This window comes from Pholis gunnellus, assembly GCF_910591455.1.
Source record: "Pholis gunnellus genome assembly, chromosome: 1".
Classification (NCBI taxonomy): Eukaryota; Metazoa; Chordata; class Actinopteri; order Perciformes; family Pholidae; genus Pholis; species Pholis gunnellus.
The window spans coordinates 26,470,136-26,494,789 of NC_136528.1; the positions used below are offsets into that span (position 1 = coordinate 26,470,136).

The 24,654-nt window shown below is 39.7% G+C and overlaps 1 protein-coding gene across 2 annotated transcripts; it reads right to left on the reverse strand.

Annotated features, from left to right (window-relative positions):
• Positions 1–18,747: 18,747 nt before the first annotated feature.
• Positions 18,748–24,523, reverse strand: stk16 (serine/threonine kinase 16). Of its 2 annotated transcripts, none has more exons than XM_079180120.1 (8): positions 24,501–24,523; positions 23,972–24,096; positions 23,413–23,632; positions 23,200–23,333; positions 22,929–23,016; positions 21,952–22,080; positions 21,692–21,813; positions 18,748–20,667 (listed from the first exon to the last, which is right to left on the reverse strand). In XM_079180120.1, the coding sequence occupies exons 1-8, from the start codon at positions 24,504–24,506 to the stop codon at positions 20,529–20,531; spliced, it is 963 nt and encodes a 320-aa protein (XP_079036246.1). In that variant the 5' UTR covers positions 24,507–24,523; the 3' UTR covers positions 18,748–20,528. The 2 variants fall into 2 exon arrangements, with proteins under 2 accessions (XP_079036246.1, XP_079036247.1); XM_079180121.1 differs by having other exon boundaries at positions 24,469–24,520.
• Between the last annotated feature and the right edge of the window lie 131 nt (positions 24,524–24,654).

Below are 24,654 nucleotides of genomic sequence, written 5' to 3' on the forward strand. Positions count from 1 at the left end.
TGAAGTAGGGCGGTAATTACATCTGAATCTCCTTCAGTGGCCTCATGTACTGAGAACAGAGACATGAAAGTGAACGTTAACAAGACAAAACCGAACAGAATGTACGAAAGCTGAAAATGCTGCTGCTTTTAACAGAAAGATACTTGAGTGTTAAGGCGGCAGCTCGGGCTGAGGCCAGGATAATTGGTCAAAGTAAATTGGCTGGTATCTTAAAAGGGCACTTTATACAGTATTCTTGGGAAAGTAACATGAAATGACAACATTGAGCCGATCACTTTTTCAGTCCTTGCTACGTTTTTAGTAGAATCAAAGACGATGCAGACTGACTGATTTTGAATCACTAGCTTCATTTTGATTTACAGCGCAGTAAAGTTGGCATGTTTTGTAGCTTAAAGAGAGCAAAACTATGTTCAACTGCAGCAGCAGCTTGGTTATAAACAGTTTTTTACCTAATAATAGTAGGTAAATGTCTTACCTTTGGGAGAACAGCAGCCCTTGTCCCTGATGGTGGCAGATGATTGCTGATTGATGTCCATCTGGAGCAAAATACCATAGGTTGATGTGTAAGCTGATTAAAATCAAAGACTTCTCAATGAGTAAAACTAATTTTCTGCATCTTTTACGTTCCTGGTGAAATACAATTAGATTGTACTTAGAGATTCACAGCTGATTTTATTTAAACAAAACTGAGACAAATCTAATTAATATATCAATGAAACGTGTTGTATTCACCTCAATTGAAATCAAAACTACACATAGTCTTTTTTATTATGTATTGGTTACTAGTTTTTATTTATTAAATATTAATTCAGCCAAATCACAGTTTTTACAGTGTAGCTTCCATATAATCTAAGCTAATCAATGGCAGTTTAATAAAACTTCTGATAAACCACAATAGAGGCAGAACAAATAAAACAGCGAAGGGTTCAGAGTCTGCTTCACATCTAAATTGGGGAATTCCAACCTTGCGACTTTCCAATCTCTTTCCCAGCTCACCTGTTTATTTATTTTTTTCCACACTGGAAACAAAAGCTTCCTTTCAACATAATGCAATCCAGTGTGAGTTTTATGACCATTTAATGGGTCCTTCCATCTAACAGCCCCGTGTTTTACTATCACCCATACAAGGGCCCCATTGTGCATAGACATGGGAGATAGGAGATAAATACACCTTATCTGCCACAACAAGACATCATTACTTTCACCCTGCTATCTCACTGTGCCTCTCCACCACGCATTATCTGGCCACTTATGAGGATATTCAGAGCCATCAAGTGCTTTGAAGACCTCCGCCAGTTGGATGTTTGCTCTCTCTGTTTCCCCCTCCTGCAGATCAACTCAGTTTCAACTCAGTTTCAACTCTAGAAAGTGAATGTCTTTCAGCCATACTGTGCTCCCTAAAATGACATTTAAATCTGCATGTAATTGCTACCTTGGGGATGAGGTTTTCCGCTGTGAGGAAATTGCCCACAGCCATTAGCACTCAGGTAATGTCTTCTTATTGCCCAATTTACCTGTAGACACTAAGGTTACTGAGTACAGAAAGATATCGAGAGCAAGATACAGCCAGGTTTATTTTTTACGTTAAAGAAATTCTTCCTTTTGCAGTAAATGTATAAACTAAATATCAAGATGTTTTAAGATTTGGTTATTTTGCATTGCCAGCAGTCAACTGATTAATACTGCTGCTTTCAAACAGGAGATGAGAAAATGATCTGTTTAAGGCATGCTAGCGGCAAATTTGACGGCCATAACATTTTGTTCAGACATGTTCGGTCTCTGGAGGATGAATCCTAATGACTTTGGAGATTTGACTTTTCCGTACAGCGTCACCATGAGGTTCACATTTGTGGTTTTAAGTGACATTTCTCTACAACTATTGGATGGATTATCATGAGATAACAGTGGAAATATAATTTTACCTTTTTAAATAAAAAGGTGGATGTTGATGCATTATTCTGTTGTGGATCAAGTATAAAAAATATTTTAAATGACATTTAAATGATACAAATATTTATGGTATCCTGATGTGACCGTGTTCCTTCACCTCACCTGAAAGTTTAGAAGAGCTTCTTAAAAAAAAGACTGTGTAAGAAGTGGACATAGTCACCCATTGGTTTGTGTACTGATGTTTTTTAAGCCTCTAGTAGTTCGTCATTTTGGTCGTCGCTATCTTGGTCTTTTGCAAACATAAGTGACACTAGAGGGTGGAGCTAAATACAACCGAACTCTGAAGACACAATTATCTTTCGCATTGGCTTCACTTTTCAGACCCGGAAGGTTGCTGCCTAGCTTAACATAACTGGGAAATCATTGCTGCAGAGAATAACATAAAATATAATATTTTCTGGATAGTCCGAAACCAAAAAAAAAAATGCTTGTATGGAACTCAGTGGCACGGCGTCTACAAGTGAGAGTGAGGCTGCACGTCCCCAGTTGCATTTTTGCAGAATTTGGCTTTTACGCTGCCTGGTCTCTATCATGTAAATCCAGTGTTTTCTCATTTTGTTTGAATAGAATCTCGTTGTCCTTTTGTGTGCACAGAGCAGCAACTAATCCACAGTCGAGTAAGTAATATAAAAACGAATGAGAAACTGCTAAAGAGAAAGTACTGACAGCTGCTGATTTTGGGGTCAGACAGGAAGGACATCTATCTGAAACATGATGCATCAATAGTAACATTTTCAATAAACACATCTTAGGAATCTTAAGATTTTTCTGTCACTTCAAGGAGTGTATGAAGGGCCATGCAGATTAGGAAATAAATTAAATCACACATCCGGCTAATCTTTTAAGCAAATGACTCTTTGTGGTAATGCTAGCATAGTGCCACCTCCCATCAGGTAATTTCTGTTTCTAATTAAGTCAATATTCCCAAAAAAATTAAATTAAATGAATTGATCAGTCACTTGACTTTGTCAATAGACTAATGGAGCGCTCCTAAAATCTGTCAATCTATGAAACTGTGGCAGAAGTAAATCACTGCATTGTGGTGTATTTTAATGGCTCTCAATTGATCAAAACGTCATCAGAGGTGAGACAAAGTGCAGTCAGTCCAGCTCCTTCGGCAACAGAGCTCTGATGAAGTGACAGAACAGAACAGACAAAATACCGTCACAGAGTACCTACAGATGGATCTCGATACGTTTATCTTCATTTTAGTATATTTTAAAGGTGACAAAATTAGATTAGAGTAAATTGGAGTTAGCTGTTTTTGACTTTCAATGACTTTCTAACTAACAAACTAACAGTGTTCAGTCCCGCAAGAGACACTTCTGTAACATGTTTTTATATTTTAGCCTGATTCACAGTACAGCATATACTGCACCACTGACTTTGAAGAAACAATGTAAGTTTCAATACAATCATCTCTGCCTCATTCCCTCGTCTTTTCTTCACCACTTGTTCATTATATTTGTTCCGTTTATGGCTACAAGGGCAGCAAGGTCAGGGACCTCATCCCTCTCTGTCAGTGTGCTAATTGGTTTGAATAAGCTGCTCCTCCTCCCGATAAACTACATGTGCTCAATCTTTACGACAGCCTAAATCCTTTTTAGTCACCCTGTCACAAATAAGTAGAGAAGGACACATTTTACATCTCGCTTGGCAGAAAAATGTGCTTTGCAGGTGTCAAACAGTTATACTTTAAGTCTATTCTGTGCTTATTTTGACTCAAAGACTGTACTGTTACATTTTTTTGAATCCCCATATTAATATAAATACTTAAGACATATATTTGAAAAGGTGTGCAGATCTCCCCCAGGTGTGTCTGCAACAACTACTGCTGTAATAGTTGATTAAGAATACAACCCATATTTGGCTAACCTCCTATCTATATATTAGTATCACTCCCTCCAGTAAATACACGACACCTTGGTTCTCTCAACTGATGGATTTATTCTTCCTCCTACTTCTCCGTCCACCGTCGAACTGTTTAAATCACATTTAGACATACAAAACAATCAGACGTTTACATTACATAAAAACACAGTTTGCGCGCGAATGTGCGCAATGGCGAATGTACATAAATAACGTACCTCACTGGCTGCACACAACTGAGAGGGAAATGAGTCCACTTGAAACACGAAAGATGATCCCTTGAAACTTGAACTGAAAACTTAGTTGACCACGGTCAAACACGTCCCGGTACAACACAGCACGCAACAATAGTTCCCCCCCTTTTATACAAAACAAAAAACCCATTCGCATTAAAAACAAACCTTACAAATAACAACATGTAAACAAACATACTAAGCAATGACATAAATAACCTTATGGCAGTTAAAATTAGTGTATCAGACCCAGAGACTTAATACAATAAGTGGACATAGTCATAGTGACGTCACCCATTGGTCTGTGGACCACTGTTTTAAAGCCTTGAGTTCGGTATTTCGCTGGTGTCAAGAAGACTTGACACCAGCGATTGAGACCATAAACTAAAGTTTACTGAGATAATAAATCAAGTAAGAAGTAGAGTCATTTTGTCATAGACTTCTCCACAATCAGACTTCTTTTTGCAACAAGAGGAGTCGCCCCCTGATGGCCATTAGAAAGACTGCATGTTCAAGGCACTTCCACATTGGCTTCATGGAAGTTGCCGCCTGATCAGAGCTGTTTTACACTCATACAACTCAGATGCAAACTTATCGTAATCTACAACTTGAAGTGATCATTTATTTAAAATGTGCTTTTAAGTTGATCCAATGAAGAGACCTGGATTAACTGTGTATACAGCTGCAGAGCAGTAGCTAAGCAGTGGCTGGGCGGCGATGCAGACAGCTGTATGGTTCTGTTACCTGATAGCCAAAACAATAAAAGTAAGCAAACTCTGAGCACAGAGTGGGGTTTGGAAATGCACTCAGCTTTGTTATCACCAGCAGCCCCTACAGGCAATACAAATAGTGAGTGAAACTACTGCACAATTTGAATCCAGTTACTCCCTTTGGTAGTGGCACAGTTTGTACTGCTTGTTTGTTCACATAACTTACATTTGAATGGAAACTTACTATTCACTGTGGAATCTGAAAAGTTAAGTCTATTTTATTTTTACAGTCCTTCCAAGCTCTTTGTTCTCTCTCCTAACTATTTTTATCATGTTTTGCACTTCCACAAATGAGCAAATGCCTTCCATGAAAGATTGTCTAAAAGTGGGCACCTTTGAGTTTACGAACAGGCCAAAACACTTGGTTGGACAAGAAGTTGCAGGATGTAAAATAATTAGTTTTCCAAGTATACCCTAGCTTTTAAAGCTACGTTAATCTAAAGCATCTTCCATGTATATTGAAGACAAAATTTTGTCTGAAATTTGGGTGTAATCATTTATTAACATTTCCTTTGGGTTGTATAAACATACTATATTTTCTCCAATATACACTATCGCCAAGGTTAAGATCTTTCTGACCTTCATACACTCATTAATAAGTCATAATCTCAAAAAAACTAAAGACTATGCTTGTATTTATATATCCTTCATTTTACCTTCTTTCACCACTGTAATAACACTCATTTTATTATGTTAAACTTGTGTTTGTCTTCACATATTTTGGGGTTTTTGTGCTGTAAAGCACTTGACAGTAAAGTAAAGCACCTGAGTTGACATCCTCTTTCCACGTGTCCCAAAATGATTCCAGGAAGCAAAGATCTACACCTGCCATATTTACATAACTAAATCTCATGTTTGTTGACATTTGGTTGTGTTAAAATATCATCATCTATATCATCTATCAACATTTAGAATACCTCTCCTTTTGCTGCAGCAGGGTCTGACAGTCTGCTTCGCTCAGTCCTGGTTCTGGTTCTCCCGTGCCTCTGTTACCTCCAGCGGGCCCAGTAATACGGCCTGGGCCTCCACCAGCATGGTGTCTGTGTTCGCTCCCAGCTGGGACCAGCAGAGCAGGATGTGAAGCTCTGCTCCAGGCTGGAGGAGGAGCCGCTGCTGCCGGACGATGAACTCTCCTCCTCCCGCCGGAGCTCTGATTGCAGGTTGACAGCAGCAGCAAAGTTGGATCTGGGGTGGAGTCTGAGGTAAAGGAGTTTCTGGTGAACCTGCATGGTTTTGTTTGCTTTCACACGGATTCCGACCCAATGGCACTGATGACAAGGATTAGGGATGACTCCATCAGGGGCAAAGGAGGAGATCAAGTGATGTTTTATGGAGCAACAAAGACCGCATGAGGAAGAGGAGGTCATCAGAGTGGATGGACGGGTCAACAAAATGTCAGACATTACCATTGGAGACAGCTGTTTATTTCCTGTTTCCTACCACGAGCCAGGTTTTCTTTTAACCATCACTACAATCGTTCTCTTACCTCAACAATGTGGTTATTACAAACTACCTATTTGTTTGGTAAACGTGGAGGAGCGTTTGAGTTAAAAACCACCTCAACGCAAGCTAAAAATGCATGCAATGTAGATTTGTTCATGAGGGTGTCTCCATAAACTGTGACATCACCGTTGGGTGTGGTTATGTAAAGATACAACAGAGCAAACTTGTGACCACACACATCAGTGATGCATTTGAACTTTTCAACCAGAGAAGGAAGTGAAACACTAATTTTCACAGTCCGCTATTTAAAGTGCCCCTATTTTAGTGGCACTTCAGCCTTCCTGTCTAAATATTTGAGAGCAGCAGTGTTCAATGGGGTATTAATTATCTTATTTAAAGAAAACCTATGGACACATCTGTATCTGTCAACAGGTTTTACCCTGTAGTATAAGAGGTGTTAAGTGTTTGCCCCAGCTGTCTGTCGTTGAAATATCACTGCAGATTGCTGCCAGGATTTTGGATTAAGATGGGAGAAACATGAAAATGAAGAACATAAGATCCTAGTTCATCTCCATTCTGTCTGCGAGTTCTAGCATTAAATATTACTATACATGTACCCACTAATGTTTTAAAATCTAACTGAATGTGCCTTTAATGTCCTTCATTGTCCTTTTCTTGCACCGGCTCCTTCACTCTCCTGTTCGCCTCTCCCTGAGGCTGTGCGTTTGCTCTGACAATGCAGCATTATGGAAATAAATTGTTCCATTAGGTGCATTGTGTTCTGTCATCAGGCCAACCACACTGGGTTATTAATGGACACGGCCTCCGCCTTGATGAAGACTGAAGATTTATGAAAAGACACGCACCCAACATACATTGTGTTACACCTCACAGAAAATTACCTTATGAATGTCACCAAACTGGGAAACACCTAGTCTATTGTTTGACAGTTTTCTCTTTTGCTCACACTGATATTCACGGTGGCAAAGACAGACAGCGAAGACAGTAAACATAAAATGAAAAAGACTGTCAGAACTCTCGGTTGAAGTTATTTAAATATCTCCACACATGAATTTTACTTATATTTGAATCTTTGTTTGTTTTACATCACTGTGGTCTGTGTTAATATAAAGACTGTACATTATCTCCGGTGCTAGATGAACAAGCCGTAGAGGCTACAGCCATGCTAATGGCTCTGTGAGGCTGCAATTACATACACAGCAGTGCTTTGAGCTTAATGCTGACGTCAGCATGCTAACATGCTCACAGCGACAATGCTACCATGGTGATGTTGAGCAGGTAAAATGTTTACCATGTTCCCCATCTTAGTTTAGCGTGTTAGCATTTCTACATTTTCTAATGAGAACTAATTAGGTTGAACTCAGTCAGTGTCAGTGTGTCACTTGCTAAGTGATGTACAAAAATCCTTTTCGTCCTAAAGTCATTTCGTCATCAGTTTTAGATCACATTGCTCCCATTAAGGCAAGGTCAAGGTGTCAGTCATCGTAAGTTTTGATATTCGTCAACTAAAATGAGAATGTAGAAGAACGAAGGTGAAAGAAAAATAAACTAAAGTTTACCTCCTTCATATGATGGCGTAATTGTCTGCTTGTAATCTATAGACCAAAAAAGAGTGACTGAAGTATTTTACTAACCTTATAGCGGCAAAATGGCATAACCCTTACGTTCTGTTTACCACCATTGATGGTCTTGTAAAACCAGCCTCTTCTGTTCAAGGGACAGGAGGTTGGCATCAGAGGAGCGGAGCCGACGGGATGGAGTGTGGTGGTGAAGCAGGTCGGTGAGGTAGGAGGGGGCCTGATTGTGGAGGGCTTTATGAGTGAGGAGAAGGACTTTGTATTGGATTCGTTGTTGGAAGGGGAGCCAGTAGAGATTTTGTATTCAACACCCATTAAAGAAACCTGGCCTTGACCCAACACTACCTCATAATTACAGACAAATCTCTAATTTAGCTTTTGTCTGAAAAATAATTGAAAAGGCTGCAGCTAACTAATCAAATACTGGAAGAGGTGGAAACTAATAATGTTCTCAACCCATTTCAATTAGTTTTTTGCCTCTGGCACTGTCAATCATACCATCTTGCTGCACAGACTAAAGCATTGGCTCAGCATAAAGGAACTGCTCTGAGATGGTTATGTAGGTAATTTGCCAGGGAATATAAAACCATCTGCTAGACAACTTGGTGTTGTGTTTGATCAAAATCTGAATTTTAATCAAATTAAGAAATTGGTTCAGTCTTGTTTTTTGCAACTCAGAAATATTTAAATCAATAGAAAATCATACATGATTTTATCTTTTCCTGCCTGGACTACTGTAACCCCTTATTTTCTTTTGTAAGGGAGTCTGCAACTGTTAAGTCCCCCCCCCACCCCCTGCTATCAGAATTACCATGAAGCCCACACTTCCGTTAACTAAAGTTAGCTGGTTAATGATCTGCTAAAGTAATCTGCTAATGTTAGCTCAACAGGTTTTTACATAAACATAACATTTTAGAAACTAAAATCTCTCTCAAACCTCTCCGGGTAACGAGTTTCACAACCACACAACGTGAAACTAGCTGGAAATCCACAAAACCTGAACATTTAGAAAATCTTAAAGGATTGCATGAGAGTCTATAAGAGCTATGTAGTTGTAGGACCCTAGTCAGAGCTGGCAGACCCTATGATTGGCCAGCCTGCGTTAGCTTGGCGAAGGGTCAATTGCTCGACTTCAATTTTAACGTGGCAGCCAGGCTTTTGACAAACACTTAACGACGAGTGTTACCCACATTCTGGCCTATACTTCATTGGCTCCCTGTACTTTTCGGGATTCAGTTAAAGATCCTTGTGATCACATTCAACGTCCTCATGGCATGACACCCTCTAATATTTCTGAACCAATTGCTCTTAAATTTCCCACAATACATCTTCAAAACATCAACACACCAACATTATGCGGTTCGCTAACCCTCCCTGTCAGATCAGCTGAGTCCATACAACATAAAACATTTGTTTTTTGTTGGCATGCATTTTTGTGCAAGGTTTTTCTTTGCAATTTGGTTTAATTTGCCTGCTTCGTTTGCTTTGTTTTCATGCTGTGCACCACTATGCATTTTTATTATTAACTGTGAAGCACTTTGGACTGACTAAACTCAAAAGTACAGCTGAGCCTGATGGGAATGTCGCTAGTTTTGCAGATAATTTTGTCATAAAACAAGGTATTAGAAAACAATCATTTTGACCTGCTGATGACGCTATAGATGAAAAGTCAGAGATCAACAAAGTCAGTATGATTAATCCTCTGGGCACCATGAATGTCTGTACCAAATTCATATAAAATAGTGGTTGATATGTGTCAGTCACATTGGTCATGTCGCTTCCAAATGTATAAGCAGATGCTTCTGACCAATCGAACATTGAACAAGCGATCGTTTACGTTTTTGTTATAGTTACAATGTGTGTGTCTAATTGCGGCGTATCAGAACAGTTTGGCTACGTGCTATTTCAATATCTGTATCTTATCCCATTTAGCTAGTATCATACAAGCCTTAGTCATTCCCTCTCTACAGCACAGGTAGGTAGGTGTGTGTGTGTGTGTGTGTGTGTGTGTGTGTGTGTGTGTGTGTGTGTGTGTGTGTGTGCGTGTGTATGTGTGTACAAGTGTGACTGATCCCATTTATCAGGCCAGTTAACCCTTGGCAGCAAGCAGTAATACGGAACAGGAGACCATGGGGGATGCAGGCACTCGCTCTAATTAAATCCCCCCCTCCCCTCCACCTACCCACCCACACCTACACAGACCGCCTCCCCTCCTCCGGCAAGAGAGACTCTGACCTTCCAACCCAGCCTCCCCCATACCTACTCCCAGCATCTCCCACCTCAGCTCTGTAAACTGCAAAGCGACACATGGAAACAGTTTTCTATTCTAATGGGAGTTTACACCTCAATCTTTAATATCACTTGCAGTACTATGCTTAATGAAAGACAGTTATTGTCACTCGCTGCTCTGCATTAATACATTAGAAATTAGGTTTAAAAGCCATAAGGCCTGGAATAAACACAAATTAAGTGGATACAATTCTTCTGCTCTTATACATTGTGGCCACAAAGCAGTGAATGAATCCATGTAGATTCTGAGTAAAACAGGAACATTTGTGTTCTTTGTAAAACTCTCCCCACATTGATACATTTTTTGTTGTAATAACTGTATTTGCTTTCCCAGGGCTTTTGAGCTAATCGACATATGATGATGATGCTTTTCCCCTTTCAACTGTATGCCTTCACTGAGCTGTTGACCTTTTCTAATCCAGCCTGTTTTCAGTGCGAGCGGCATGTGATCTAAATGCTGACTCAAAATAAATGTGTCCTTCTTTCACTTGTGAAGTTATGACGGTGAATAAAGTAGCATTAACGTGAATAAGTATTTGCACTGGTGTGAAGGTGCACAGCTGGCTTTTGTGTGGCACGCTGAGTTCAAAAGCGGGTTAAGAGCAGGGTAATCCGTCTGGCTGACAGCATCAAAGCAGCTGGCATCATTAATACAGTCCCAGGCCGAGGCGTAGTCCCAGCGGCTCCATCCACTGTTTGTGAAGGTTACACATGAACTTGCATGCCCGCATGTACGTACAGGTACCCGTGTTTGTGTGTGGACAGAAATATGCGCAAGAGAATAGATCCAGTTTAACTTTTTTTATTTTTTTTAAATGAATGATGATGTCGATTTTCTGGGTCCATTTTGAGTTTGGTGATATTTTAAGTGTAGTTACGTTAGTTAAGTTAAGTTTACTATCTCATACAACAGTGATGAATGTCAAATGATTACTCCATCAGTAACAGTGCATCTTTAAAAGGCAGATAGTGTGATAGTGTGTTTACTACTAGCACATTGCAATGGTTCTGGCAGGTTCCAAGGAAAACTTTCTTTATTCTATCTGCATGGAAGATAAAAACACCTGTAGTGGACTGAGAGAAACTCAGACTATTAAGGCCAGATATTGGTGCATAAATGTCTGCTCGCGACTTTTAAACCCTTTTTAATACAAATATGCCTGACATTATTACATTTATTGCAGACATTGGTCCTCTGATCCTATGTTTATTACATATGTGCCATGAAGATTAAATGTAAGGAAATGCAAACTAATTTCCGTCTGTTACAGGAAAAACATACAATTGCTTTAAAATAAAAGAGATATTCAAATCCTAGTGAATAAGGAGACGTCTCACAGTTTGGCATCAGTAAAACTGACTCGTAAAGTTAAAGATATTTATATGGTTGCCCTTCTTACAAATGATGTCTGTGTGAACGTAATCACACAGACAAGGATTGGTGCTGCTGAATTTAAATGAACAAAAGCCAATAAATAACAATTTATTTGATATACTTAAGTGCAAAACATCCACAACATTGTGCTTTGCAGCTGTTGCTTGCTCTCACTCTCTTACTATAATTATCACAGCGGGTGCACGTTATTAACTCTTGCAGGTACAGCAGAGTGTCAAGTGCAGAGAAAAACCCTTTTGGAGTGTCGACAGGAGGTAATATGTTTAATCTCTACCTGCTGCTGATCAAACAGCAGCAGGTAGAGTGGCAGAGGGAATATGACCAACTATGTGTATGGCAAACATACTTATTGGTTAGGACAGCCTAAAAGTCTGTTTTGGTCTAAATAAAGCTATAATTTACGCCCCAGGTTTAAGGTATGGTTGGTTTATTTTGCATCTGCTAATGTCAGGAACGGTCTCTGGGGTTTGTCAAAAAGCGGTTCAGGGAAATGTGAGAAATTGAAACCAAAAAAATAAAAGTTATAGTGGGCGAACACGCAAAAGAAAAAACATTACTTGCCACAAATGGAATTGCACTATGCAGAAGTGCAGGAATATATGAAGATATGTTTTGCTTGCTTTTTATATTAATTTGCAAAAGACAAACAAAAAGACAAATTAAATTCAGATCCGTTGCTGTTAGACGTTCCGGATTTACAACCGACCAAAGTGTTTCCTCTAACAGCAAACACGATGGATTCAGGTCATTTGCTAGATTTGTATTCTATCCTATTTACATAAACCTAAAGAGATAGCAGTGTGTATGTGTGTGTCTGCATGCATGCATATAAAGGGTCACGTCAACATCTCATTTATGTAATGGCTCCACATTTATTGCACCAAGACATGACTGACAGGTGGAAATGACATCACTAACATTTAAATTGTTGTCCTTCTCTCTGCAGAGTAATACATCCTAAGTGATGCATATTCCGCAAACAAGCTATTTCTACACTCATCTACACCATCTTTACTCCACCTTTCTCACACACACACACGCGCACACACACACACACACCCTCTCGCTTTCTGTCCCCACAACCTCACAGTGTCACCACGCTATCCAATTGGCATAATTGAGCCGGGTCAGATGATAAAGAGACCTGTAACAATCAATGCAGGTGAAATAAAAAACAGCTCCCCGTTATTACTTTTGTCCTTTACCAACGTCAATCAATGCCCCTTCCCTACATCAGGTTAACAGACTGAGACATGCTGCGTTTATTTGAGGAGAACATTTGACATCTCAGAAGGAAGAACGGAGAGACACGAGGATGTGAAGGCAGAAGAAGAGAAGGAGGAGGAGGAGGAGGAGGAGGAGGAGGAGGAGAAGGAAGAAGAGGAGGTTCAGCAGTATCAGTGCTGAGATAGATGAGATGTGACAGGCCGCCACTCTTCTCAGCACCTTCTCATCAGCATGACACAGCTGTCACAGCCCTATTTCAGGAAAATTAAACGGCCTTACGGTAAACTGGCCTGCCTGGTGGGAGGGGCTGGAGGAGTGTGTGTGTGTGTGTGTGAAAATGAATAAGCTTGTAGTATGCAGATGGGTTTTCTGCTTCTCTCCCCCCCAATCTGTCCCCCTCCTTCAAACACTATCCTCTCCTTTTGACATGGTAATGGCTCCAAATTGATGAAGACACTTCACTCATTCAGTGACAACTCTACTGGCAAGCGACATAAACACTTCCTCCACGCCTCCTCATCCATCACTCGTGGAGCCCCTCCCTTCTGGCATTGGCTGGGCGGGAAGTTGTTTAATCAGCTAATTTGCTCTTTGGCCACCGTTAATGACCGCACCACCTCTGGATTATCTTGTCATCCCATCCTCTTAATCAGTGCTGATGAACTGCTCATCAAACTATTAGCCTCCTTTTGCCGTTGTCATGCTTCACACAGCTCATACGTCTGTAATTATAACTAATCGATTGGGCCCTATTTCTCTACTTCATTGACAGAATAGAAGCAATTTCAGTAGCTTTTGTACAGCGACCGGGACCTCAACGCACTGCAAGGAAGCACCTTCAAAACTTTGACAAAATTGAAATAATAAAAAGGTGCAAATAACTAAAAGACAGGTGGTTTAATGATCTGTCACACAAATAAAACATGTGTGGCACATAAACTATAGTTTTCTTCTGCTTTATTTGTTTGCTTATGTTTTGTTCAATTTCAGTGTGTTGAGCTCTGTCAGCTGCAATATATATGCAGAATTGGATGAAGGATTTGAACAAATCTGTCATGTATGTGAATTAAACAATATTATTTGCCATATTAAATTCTAATCTGGGTATGGAATAGGTAGATTCCTATCCTTTAACAAAATTTGAATGTTTTTTTCTTTATCATTTTAACAATCCGTTAATAATTATTTTGAGTATTCTGTTATGACCCTAACATAGAGGTCAGATGGTAAAGTATATGTATCTATTGAAGAAATGGATTCTACAGTTTGAATTTAACTTTGCTAAAATAAATAAACTTCGGCTGAACGTAAAACCTTTCATCGAAGTAAATTAAAACTAAGGAGGTATCTCTATCAAGCACAGGGAAATTCAGCATTGGGTGAAGAAATCTATCCCTACGTGCTGGTTTGTGTGTTTTAGGTAAATTAAAACCCGTCTGACTTTTGAGCTGAAGATTTTGTCTTGCCGGTTTAAGCCAAACTTTGCTGCCTCAGCACCACCACACAGCACTTTCACTGTAGGTGAAAGAGTTGTTATGTCTTTAGAAGAATTCATAACATCCAACTGACCTTATACGGCAAATAAAAACTATCGATCCTCCCTCCCCAACTCCCACTTTAAAAGACTTATTGTGGAGCTCCATTTCATCTAATCACTTGGCAAAAGAGTGCAAGGTCTAAATAAAGAAAGGATAAATAAAAAAGTCCCCGGGCCAACGTGTTGCTCTCACCTTTGCAGATGAAATTACCCGAAAAGCTGTTACAAATCAATATAATCAATGCAATCAGCTAACTGACACAGGCAATCTCCTGCCAGTAAGTAAAACACCCCCGGCGGAGATCTTTCAATCTCTAGTGCCATAATTGCCCCCAAGGGCGACGTTAGGGTGTAGCATTTTGTACACTTAATTAAATTAGTGAGCTTTGTGGACAGGGTGGGTTGCCGATCTCACAGAGAACGGATAGGTCTGGCCCTGAGCCAGTAATTAAGGCAATACCTTTCCTGATTACGCCAATCCACCTTAATGAACTCATTATGCATTTTAACCCAAACACTCCCATGAATTAATGAGCACAAAGAAAGCCCCTGGACGGAAAGAACGCCTCAAACACGAACACAAGTCATAACTCATCCACTCAACGGGGCAGACGTAACGTCCATATTTCTCTCTCTTTCAGCAGCAGCCAAGGCTAATTTGGACTTGAGTGACAGCAAAAGTTCTGGGTCTGCACACATAAAGCTTGAAAGAAATAGGATCCCTTGTCTGGGAAGTAACAACAGAAACTTTACTGGGCGGCTTTACAAGGTCTCACAGGAACCATGTCTGATTTCTCTGTATTGAGAAAACTTTTCTCCGGTCCTTTTGCACAGATAAGACTACATGCTCACACCATGCATGAGCCACAAAACATATGTGTAAAATGATTTAAAGAGACCTGGGAACACCGCAGGGTGGTCGCAGCTCTGGCATGACCCATAATGCTTTGCTAATTAAATAATTCACTAATTGATTCATTGCCAAATCAATAAAGCCTGCAGATGGTTTATGGTGTGAGAGCTAAAGTGTGTTTGTGTTTGAGGACTGGGGCTGGGCTACAAATGAAAGGCACACACGATCCAAACAATCGGTGCATCCCCCCTAAACTGAACGGTAAGCAAAAGCACATGAAATTGGTGCTAAAACGTAGGCGAACATTGGGATGACCTTGCGCTTGTGTTGTATGACATCATTGCAGCCCCTCACTGGCAGCTGATAGGGAATATAAAAGGTGTGAGACAGTGTGTGTGTGTGTGTGGGCACACGTCGAACCCATAAACACAGCTCCGTCCTAGACCCAGTCCCAGGGGAGTCTGGGATTTGTAGGTGGGCCTGAGGAAGAAATCAGCTGGGATATCATTAATTCAAGTGTAATGAATCCTTAGGGTGTTTGTGTATAAAAGGGCATATGCACTGTAAATATGTGGTATGTTATGTATACTTTATGACCGGTCATTTGTGTGTGCGTGCGTGAGTGTGTGTGCGTGAGTGTGTGTGTCTGGTAAGGTCGGAATTACCTTTGAAAGTAATTGGGACAGCAGTGAAGTGTGGCATCTCACTGATCTGAGTGGACGTAAGGGTTGTAAATCCGGCTACATGAGCAGTTTGATATTTGTTTCCAAGGATGTGTGCACAAGCACACACACACCAACACACAGAGAGAGATGCAGGGAATGGCCACCAGGGCTCAAAATGCCGTCGGATGAAGGTTGTGCTTGTCTGCCATTGGAGATGATTCATCCAATACTGAGCCAGTTTAATTAAAAAAGTAAAGTATTTTTTATTTAGTGCGAAAATGCATAACCTAGATGAAAAACTTATAAAGCTCTCTATTAACACAGTTATACCCCAAAAACTCAGAAAACCACTCATATTAGCGTTTGTGTGTTTTGCTCCCATTCAGCCACGAGAGGTAGTGAGGTCAGGCGCAGATGTTGGGTGATGAGGCCTGACTCACAGACAGAGTTTCAGTTCATCCTAAAGATGTTGCTGGAGTTAAAGGGGAAACTATGCCCATTTTCTAAATTCATACATGTTCCTATGGTCTAAGAGAGCCAATGTGGAAGTGTCTTAAACCTGCAGTCTTTCTAATGGCCATCAGGGGGCGACTCCTGTGGTTGCAAAAAGAAGTATGATCGTATGGAAGTCTATGAGAAAATGACCCTACTTCTCACTTGATTTATTACCTCAGTAAACATTGTAAACATGAGTTTATGGTCTCAATTGCTAGTTTCAAGTCTTCTTCAATAACGCTTGATATTCATTTAGTAAAATAAAGTCCCATTTAAAGTAAAATAGACCATAAAGCAGGGTATGCTTTCGGGCGTGGCTACCTTGTGATTGACTGGTCGCTACCTCTACAAAGCCATATCGGGCGTCCCTACGTCACTCCCAACGTCCAACTTCCGTTCACTGGTTGCAAAGAGCCAAGATGGCGACGTCCAAAATGCAGAACTCAAGGCTTCAAAACAGCAGTCCACAAACCAATGGGTGGCGTCCCGACGACTACGCCCACTTCCTATGTACAGTCTGTGTCTGAAACTCAAATTTGTGATGTCGTCAAGTGTAAAGTTTGGAACTGCTCCATAGACGATGAGCTGGGAGAGATGTTATAGATGACACTGCCAGCACCCAGGGGAATGTTCTGATTATATGCGGCACATTTTCTGTTTCAGAACAAGTAGAATGAAGCACATTTGTTTATAAAAATGAAAACATCCAAAAACGTCAGTCTGCCACTCATTGATGGAGCAGCTCCGGACTTTATACTTGATGACATCACAAATTTGAAACATATATGTCTCTGGTTTCTGGCTGTGAAAGAGAGTAGCTCATGTTCACAGATATTGATTTAACTTTCCAAGGGTGATGGGAATAACATATTGGAATTCTTAATCTAGGTGGTGTTTCCCTTTAAGGTCCGGGCTCTGTGCAGGCCAGTGATGTTCTTCAACTTATTTATGGACCTGACTTTATACATGGAGGCATTGCCATGTAAAAACAGGAAAGGATATTCCCCAAACTGTTGCCACAAAGTTGGAAGCACACTTTGTCTTAAATACTGGAGAATTAACATTTCCCTTAATTGGAAATAAGGGGCGTAGCCCAAACCATTAGACCTGTATTTAGTTGGCACTATAAATACAGAGTTATTGTTCTCCCAGCATCCGCCAAACTACGTTTCATCCATCAGATTGCCAAATAGTAAAGCGTGATTCATCACTTCAACACAACAACCCATTTCCAAAGCTCCAGGGGCAAATGTGTTTTACGCCACTCCATCCATCGACTGCTCAGCATTGCTCAGAGTGAACTTAGGCCTGAGTGCCACTGCTCAGCCATGGAAACCCATTTCATGGACAGTAGCCCCAATAAAGTCTGGAACCTGGGAGTATCGAAACATATCAAGACTGACTATTTGAAAGTTTCAATATACATTTACCACAGCATCAAAACACGGGTACCAGCAGCTCTTCCTGCTCTCTTCTCTCCAACACAGAGTTGACACCCACCCACCGCTCTATGTCTTAACAGAAATCTAAAGTTTCATGCTCTCAATGTTGTGTCAATGTTTCCCCGTGGTACTGAAAAGGTTATAGAATACCAATGTTTTTAATGGTATTGTATCGAATAATTTACAGTGACGTGACAACACTAATCAAGAGACTACAAATGTTAAAATTGTTCAACACACCAGCGCTCTGCAGTCCCATTCTGTGAGCTTTTCTTTTCCCTTCACAGTTGACAGAAAATCTAGCAGGCAGTAATGAAATTAAAGTAGCCTACAATTACTCCAGTACCGTCCAGAAATAAAATACTTAAATATTTGTAATTTTCTGTTTCCATTTCATGCACCTTTATAATTCTACTCAGCCCCAAATACACAAGTAAATAATTTTTTTAGTTGATATTAGATTATAAATTATGATACTTTGTTATAGATTAAACTAGTTAAAATTACCCACTACAACAATCAAATTCTAATTACACATCAATGCATTAGTAATAATAATGTAGTATGCAATAATAGAATACATACACATTTGCATTTTCTGAATTAATATTTTAACTTTTGATACATAAAGTATTTTCACAAAATTGCGACTTGCAATGGATATTTTATACTACAGTATTACTGCCTTTACCTAAGTAAAGAATCTGAATACTTCCTCCATCACAGAGAGAAAGGCAGAACATGGATTTATTAATGACTTATTGGAAAGCATCCCACTGTCGGGTTAAAGTAACTGAGCTCTTCGTTTTAACCCGTTTGTCGATGGAGACTTCTTAGCTATATATATATATATATATATATATATATATATTTGGCCGTATTGGAAACATCATGCTTACTAAGAAATACAGGTAACTGAGTATTGACTGAAATACTATTGTTGACCAACTACTTTTTATTGTAGGATGTGGTTTTATTTCACAATTATATTAAAAAGTGTATACAGAGCGCTACATATTCAATGTTTATTTATCCTTTACTGTGCAATGAATAAGAGATGAAACTGAATTTCAACAAATTTTTCCATAACCAAACAACACACTCTTACTTATTGATATCTGTGAACTTCATCAGTACACTTACAGAAATCCTTAGTTTACCAGCTGCATGATATCAGCATTAGCTCGCCATTAACAGAAAAATTCATAGTCATCCGACATAACCAAACTTAGCATAAAAATAACCATTCCAACATTTAACTGTAAGTTAACCACCAAGGATTTTTTATTTGTTTTAGTTCTTACCAATATCACCGCATTACAGAGTCACAAAAGCATTCATCTTAACTTAAATACCCAAAGTATTATTTAATCCAATAATGCTATTAAAATGGTAGCATTTAGGTCTACTGCTTCAGACTGCCAGGCCCTTTGAGATGTGGGTGAACCCTGAGAGAACAAAAGTGTGAGACCACATTCATACGACAGGAAACCCACAATTTAACATAAGCAGAGGTGTAATGACAAAAACAGTTTAAAAAGACAATACAGTGAAAGGTTAAACTGCAATGGCAGATATAATATGACAATAACTTTGATTTAATTAATAAAAAAAAGTCACTCCTTAAACTGATTAAAAATGATTATTTAATGGTATAAGTGACTGACCCCTTTCTTTTTCATTTTTACGCAAGCAGACACTTTGCTGTTGTACCATATCAACAGTACAGACAGAAACATCCCCATGTTGATATGTGGAGCAGGGGACTGTGATGGTGGAGCACCTCTGTGTGTTTGAATGCAGCATAGCAGGTGAGGAGAACTCTGCCTCTTAACTCTACACCCGTAGAGACAAACAGTACAAGTGAAGGTGTGAGGAAAGCCGAAGGCGTCGTTGTTTATCCATGATTACAGCACACACATGTGTAACCACAATATGTTACACATACACAAAAACAATTAAGGGAACTGGACCATATTCCTTCTGGGTAGGGAATGAAATCTGATATGTATTCAACTCGGTAGCTTTCACACACCGGGAAGTTTGGCAAAGCTTTTATGTTATCCCTTTTCTTATTAAAAATGCAAACTACAATTTTAAGACAAAAATGGTTTCTTTGTTTTTTTTTTAAAGGAATCTTTAAAAATATACTTTTATGCTAAGGCTACTACCAGCAGATGGTGAGTTTAGCTTAGCATAAAGACTAGAAACAGGGGGAAACAGATCTGTCCAAAGGCAACACAATCAGCCTACCAGCACCTCTAAAGCTCACTAACATAATATAATATATTCACAGAACCACAATCGTTGTTTTTACATTTTGGTTTTGTACAAATTAAACAAACAAGACATAACATGATAACTAGAGAGTTTTAGAAGGCTAGCAGTTTCCCCCACCTCCCAGTAGTTATGCTAAGCTAAGATAACAGGCTGCTAGCTCCAGCTTCACATTGAACAAAATAAAAGTGGGGACAAGGTAAAGCCACTTAATTATTAGAAGCATTGTGTACTATATTGCAGGGCCTTTCAGATTCTTCAGATAAAGTCTGCAAGGACTACAAGCGTCCACTGGAATACGCAGGCTGGATTATATGATTCAAAGGAAATGTTGCCAAGCTCCCCAAACTCAGAGAAAGTCTGCACCCAGGCTTTTACGCTAAAGTCAATAAATAAAAGAAATATTTTTTTAGCTCAAAATAATAGACGTTCATTTATGTGTGCAAAGGTTTCCAAGATCCCACATTCAGCGCACCGTGCAAGATCAGACCATGTTGGTTTGGGTGTTGGGGCTGCGACTCTGCAGGTCTTGTACCTGGTCAAGAACCCAGTTGACGTTTGGTCTCTCCTGGGGATTTGACACCATTATGGAGCTCAGCAGCATCTGCAGGCCCTGCGAGTAGCTGGGCGCAAGACAAACAAAAAACTAATTAGAACTTTGATCTATATTTATTTAGTTATACAAACCTTTATGAGTGACTTTCAATCTTAAGAACAGGCGCGCATCATTACCACCAATCACAGGATCATTATTAATATGACTTCTGTATATTTTGCACAAAATGGAAGTGGAGTTCATACGCAAAGAAACCCAACCTAAAACAAAAAAAACTCACCTTTGCTGCAGACAATGGCTTTTAGTAAATGAAGAAAAATGTCAATGGAAGAAAAAATTTGGTCTGCAATGGCATTAAATCTTAAGAGCAATATTACAGCAGCAAACAACAATTTGAAATGTAGAGATACAGTGGAGTAATGGCTACCTGAGCAGAGACAGGCATTTAAGTGCATGCAAACACTGTTAGCTCTGTCAGCACTGTTGCCTTTGTTTGCACTGTTCTTGCTGTTAGCACCGTTAGCTACTTGCTGCCTACTCAGCCATCTCCATGTTGAGAGCCGTCTGGAGGCAATAGATATGCTCTGAATTACGTATGGAGCACATTTACACGTTTTTATCCTCAATGTTAATTGGGTGAGTTTTGTGACTGTTAGTTTACAGTTCATTCTTAAAATCAGTTGCATCTACTTACAATTACTTTGGTTCAACTTCTAAATGGAAAATAGAATTATTGCTATGTTGATGTATTCCTCCACCAACCATTCAAGTTACAGTTTACCTTTCATGTCGGTCCAAAATCTCAACATTTCATCATTTTATCCTGTTAGATATTTGTGTGATTTTTTTATGATTAGCATATGAATTCTTAAGTAACAACCAAAAACCTTTTTCACTAATCAGTTCATCCTTGAGCCCAAGTTTGTGCTAAATTTGAAGAAATTCCCTCAAGGCATTCCTGAGGCATCGCGTTTACAAGAATGGCGCAGAGACACTAAAATGTATTTTTCCATCCACTATCCATGGCAGCAACAGAAACGTTGACAGGAAACTTTGTTCAAGTAACACTGTAAGGTGATGTTATAACTGACCTGCAAGACTGTGGGATGGTCACTGGATTCTGGACAGCCAGGGCAACGCTGTCCCCCTTCTGAAACACCATGTCATACGGCCCCTCCAACATCATCATGCAGTAAAGCACACAGCCGAGTGACTGGAGGAGTATGAGAAGACATCGAAAGATGAGAGAAAGAAGTAGTGAGCGAAGGATCCACAGTAGCATTAGCACTTGGGTTCAGAGAACAGAAAACAACAAGCACAACCTACAAATGGAATGAAGAATAGTATTTACCCAGATATCAGTGCGCTCGTCTATAATGCAGTGGCTCTCTACATTAAAGAGTTCAGGAGCCCTGTAAGAAATGGTGCACCGCTGGGCTGCCCAGTCCTGTATGGTCATGGCTTCTCTGGTTCCTCTAACCTGAAATTAATTCAGTGTCATTAAAAGGAAAAAAAAACAAAAACAGCTAAATGTTGTAAGTCCAATATGAGTGTTTCAAGGGGGACAATCAGTGTTGTTAGCTCCAACAGCACAGATATGATCAAATAAACGTACGTAACATGTAAACAAAGATCATGACGAACTTGTACAAGCTCTATGCGCTAAAATGAGCAACAAACATTGTTGGAAGCATTTACGAATCTTCCTCCAGGCAGAAAACTGTGGAATTTATTGTGCTTTAAGATTAACCCCAAGTAACATGACTTAGGCTTCTGCTTGATACATCTCTATTTGCATTAGTAAAACATCCAGAAAGCTGTATTCTGAGAAATGAATGAGCATGATATTTTGAATATGTGGTTTATTGGCATTAAAACGCCGCCATCTAGAGGAAAGAATCGGGACCTCTCTTCTAAAATAATAGAATAGTGAGTATTGACATTATCTTCAAAAGGATAAGTTGACACTAAATGTTAAGAGGTTAGAAATTACCCACTACTGCTATTTGTCATAGCTTGCTTTCATCCCTCGGTCTTAAATTCAAGACCAGAGATAAAAGATTCTGAAACATTTTAAATGTCTTACTACAGTAAAAGCATTCATTTCACATTAATGTCCATTACTTTTTAATATCACAGATGAAATAATGGAAGTGGTGCACTCTCTTCTTACACATTCAGAATCCAACCTCATGAACAACACAGCATTTTGCTTTTGGTGCTGCATAAAGAACAAAGTGATCTCAGGCTTAAATAAACAAATAGTATCAATGCTTCTAAAGTGATCAGTAAAATGTAACAAAGTCTTCATAGATTTTGTGCCCTTACCTCAATCCTGGCACGGTTCATAGAGCCCAGGTCCATCAGAAGCGGCCTGTCATCCTCATCCAGAAGCACATTTGTAGGTTTCAGGTCTCTGAGTAAACAATAACATGCATGTTAAAAGATGTTTCTGCTTTTTGATCACAGTGCAGGGTGTATACTACGATCAGAAATGACTCCAGGACTTCAAATAGACTCTGGTGTGGCCAAGCCAGCACAAGTCTTTATGCTGGCAAACGTTTGTTTTTATGCGTGTGTGTATGTGAAGACAGATTACCTGTGTGCATAGCCTTTTTCATGAATGGCCTTGAGTCCAGAGCAGATGCCACGCAGGATTTGCAAGATCTGTTTTTCAGGCATCGAGCTCCCCTTGTCTCTTAGCTTCTCCAGAACAGACCACAGACTGCCTTTCTGTTCACACAAACGCACCAACATATCAGAATCAGATCAGTTCCACCAGGGTTATTTTGGTTATACTGCACCAACTTACTCTGATATAAGGCAGAAGTAACCAGGCTTCAGTCTTGCCTCCACGGTCAACAAAGGTGTGTGCAACCAGACTCAAGACATTGGGGTGATTAAAAATCTGATGCATCTCCACTTCTGTCTGAGCCTCCTGATGGCCTTCACGGTCATGGCACAGGATCCTCTTCAAGGCGTAGAAGCGCCCATCCTTGGCCCCCTCCACCAGGTCCACATAACTGAACCCCCTGACGAGAAGACACAGAGAGACTTGATTCTAGAGATTGGACTTTCATTTTTTAAAAGGCTAAATAATTGACCATAACAGCTGAGGACTACATTTATCAAAGATGTGCCACAAAGAGGAATAAATAGTGTGGACATGGATTGGATTTCAAGTTAGTATTAATTGTATCAGGGACAGTGTACGGAGGATAGACTTAAAATAACGCACAGTGTCCATGTTCATTGTAATGAGATAGATCAGTGATGTGGTTTTAAATGGTTTCTTGACAGAAAAACAAAATATCACGATTAAATTGAAAAGGTGTGGAGTTTAATACATCAACTTCAAAATGTTATCTTACCCTTCGTCTAGTTTCTGGACAAAGTAATATTTTTTGTTATCAATGGTGAATGAGCCACGGGAGCATATGCACAGGGTCTGCCCCATCTTGACTGGTACATTGTTTAACGCCAAGCTTTTAAGGGCCTGGGAGAAATAGGACAAATAAAAAAGTTATTTGAGAATGACAGCCAGAGAAATACAGAAAGAAAATGCAATGCTACTTATTAGCTGAGACATTCATTATTGAAAGCAAACTACGCGATAACCTTTTGGTCCATTGGAGAGAAACATATGGTACGAAAGCTTAAGTGTCAACAAACGTTAGCTGTTAGCTGTCAGCTAGCATAGCACATCAGGAACATCTAATATAAGCTTAGCGACTTCCAGACTACAACTGCCAAAATGCCACATCAACGTCCATTTTTAACGTTAGCCCAAATCGCTTTGTAATTTCTATGAACAGCTCATCATAACAAACCTATGCTATAATTGGTGGCGTTACGTCTTTATTCTTACCAGCTAGCTGTCTGTTTACCAAATTAGCTTACTGTCATATTTCTCCATCTTCTTCCTTTTCTTCTTCTTGGCTTTAAAGGAGGTTGACAACCAGCGTATTAGGTGCATTACCGCCACCTTCCCTTAGGAGTGTAGATCCGAGATTAAATTCTACCCTACCTACCCGATAATGTACATCTATTAATC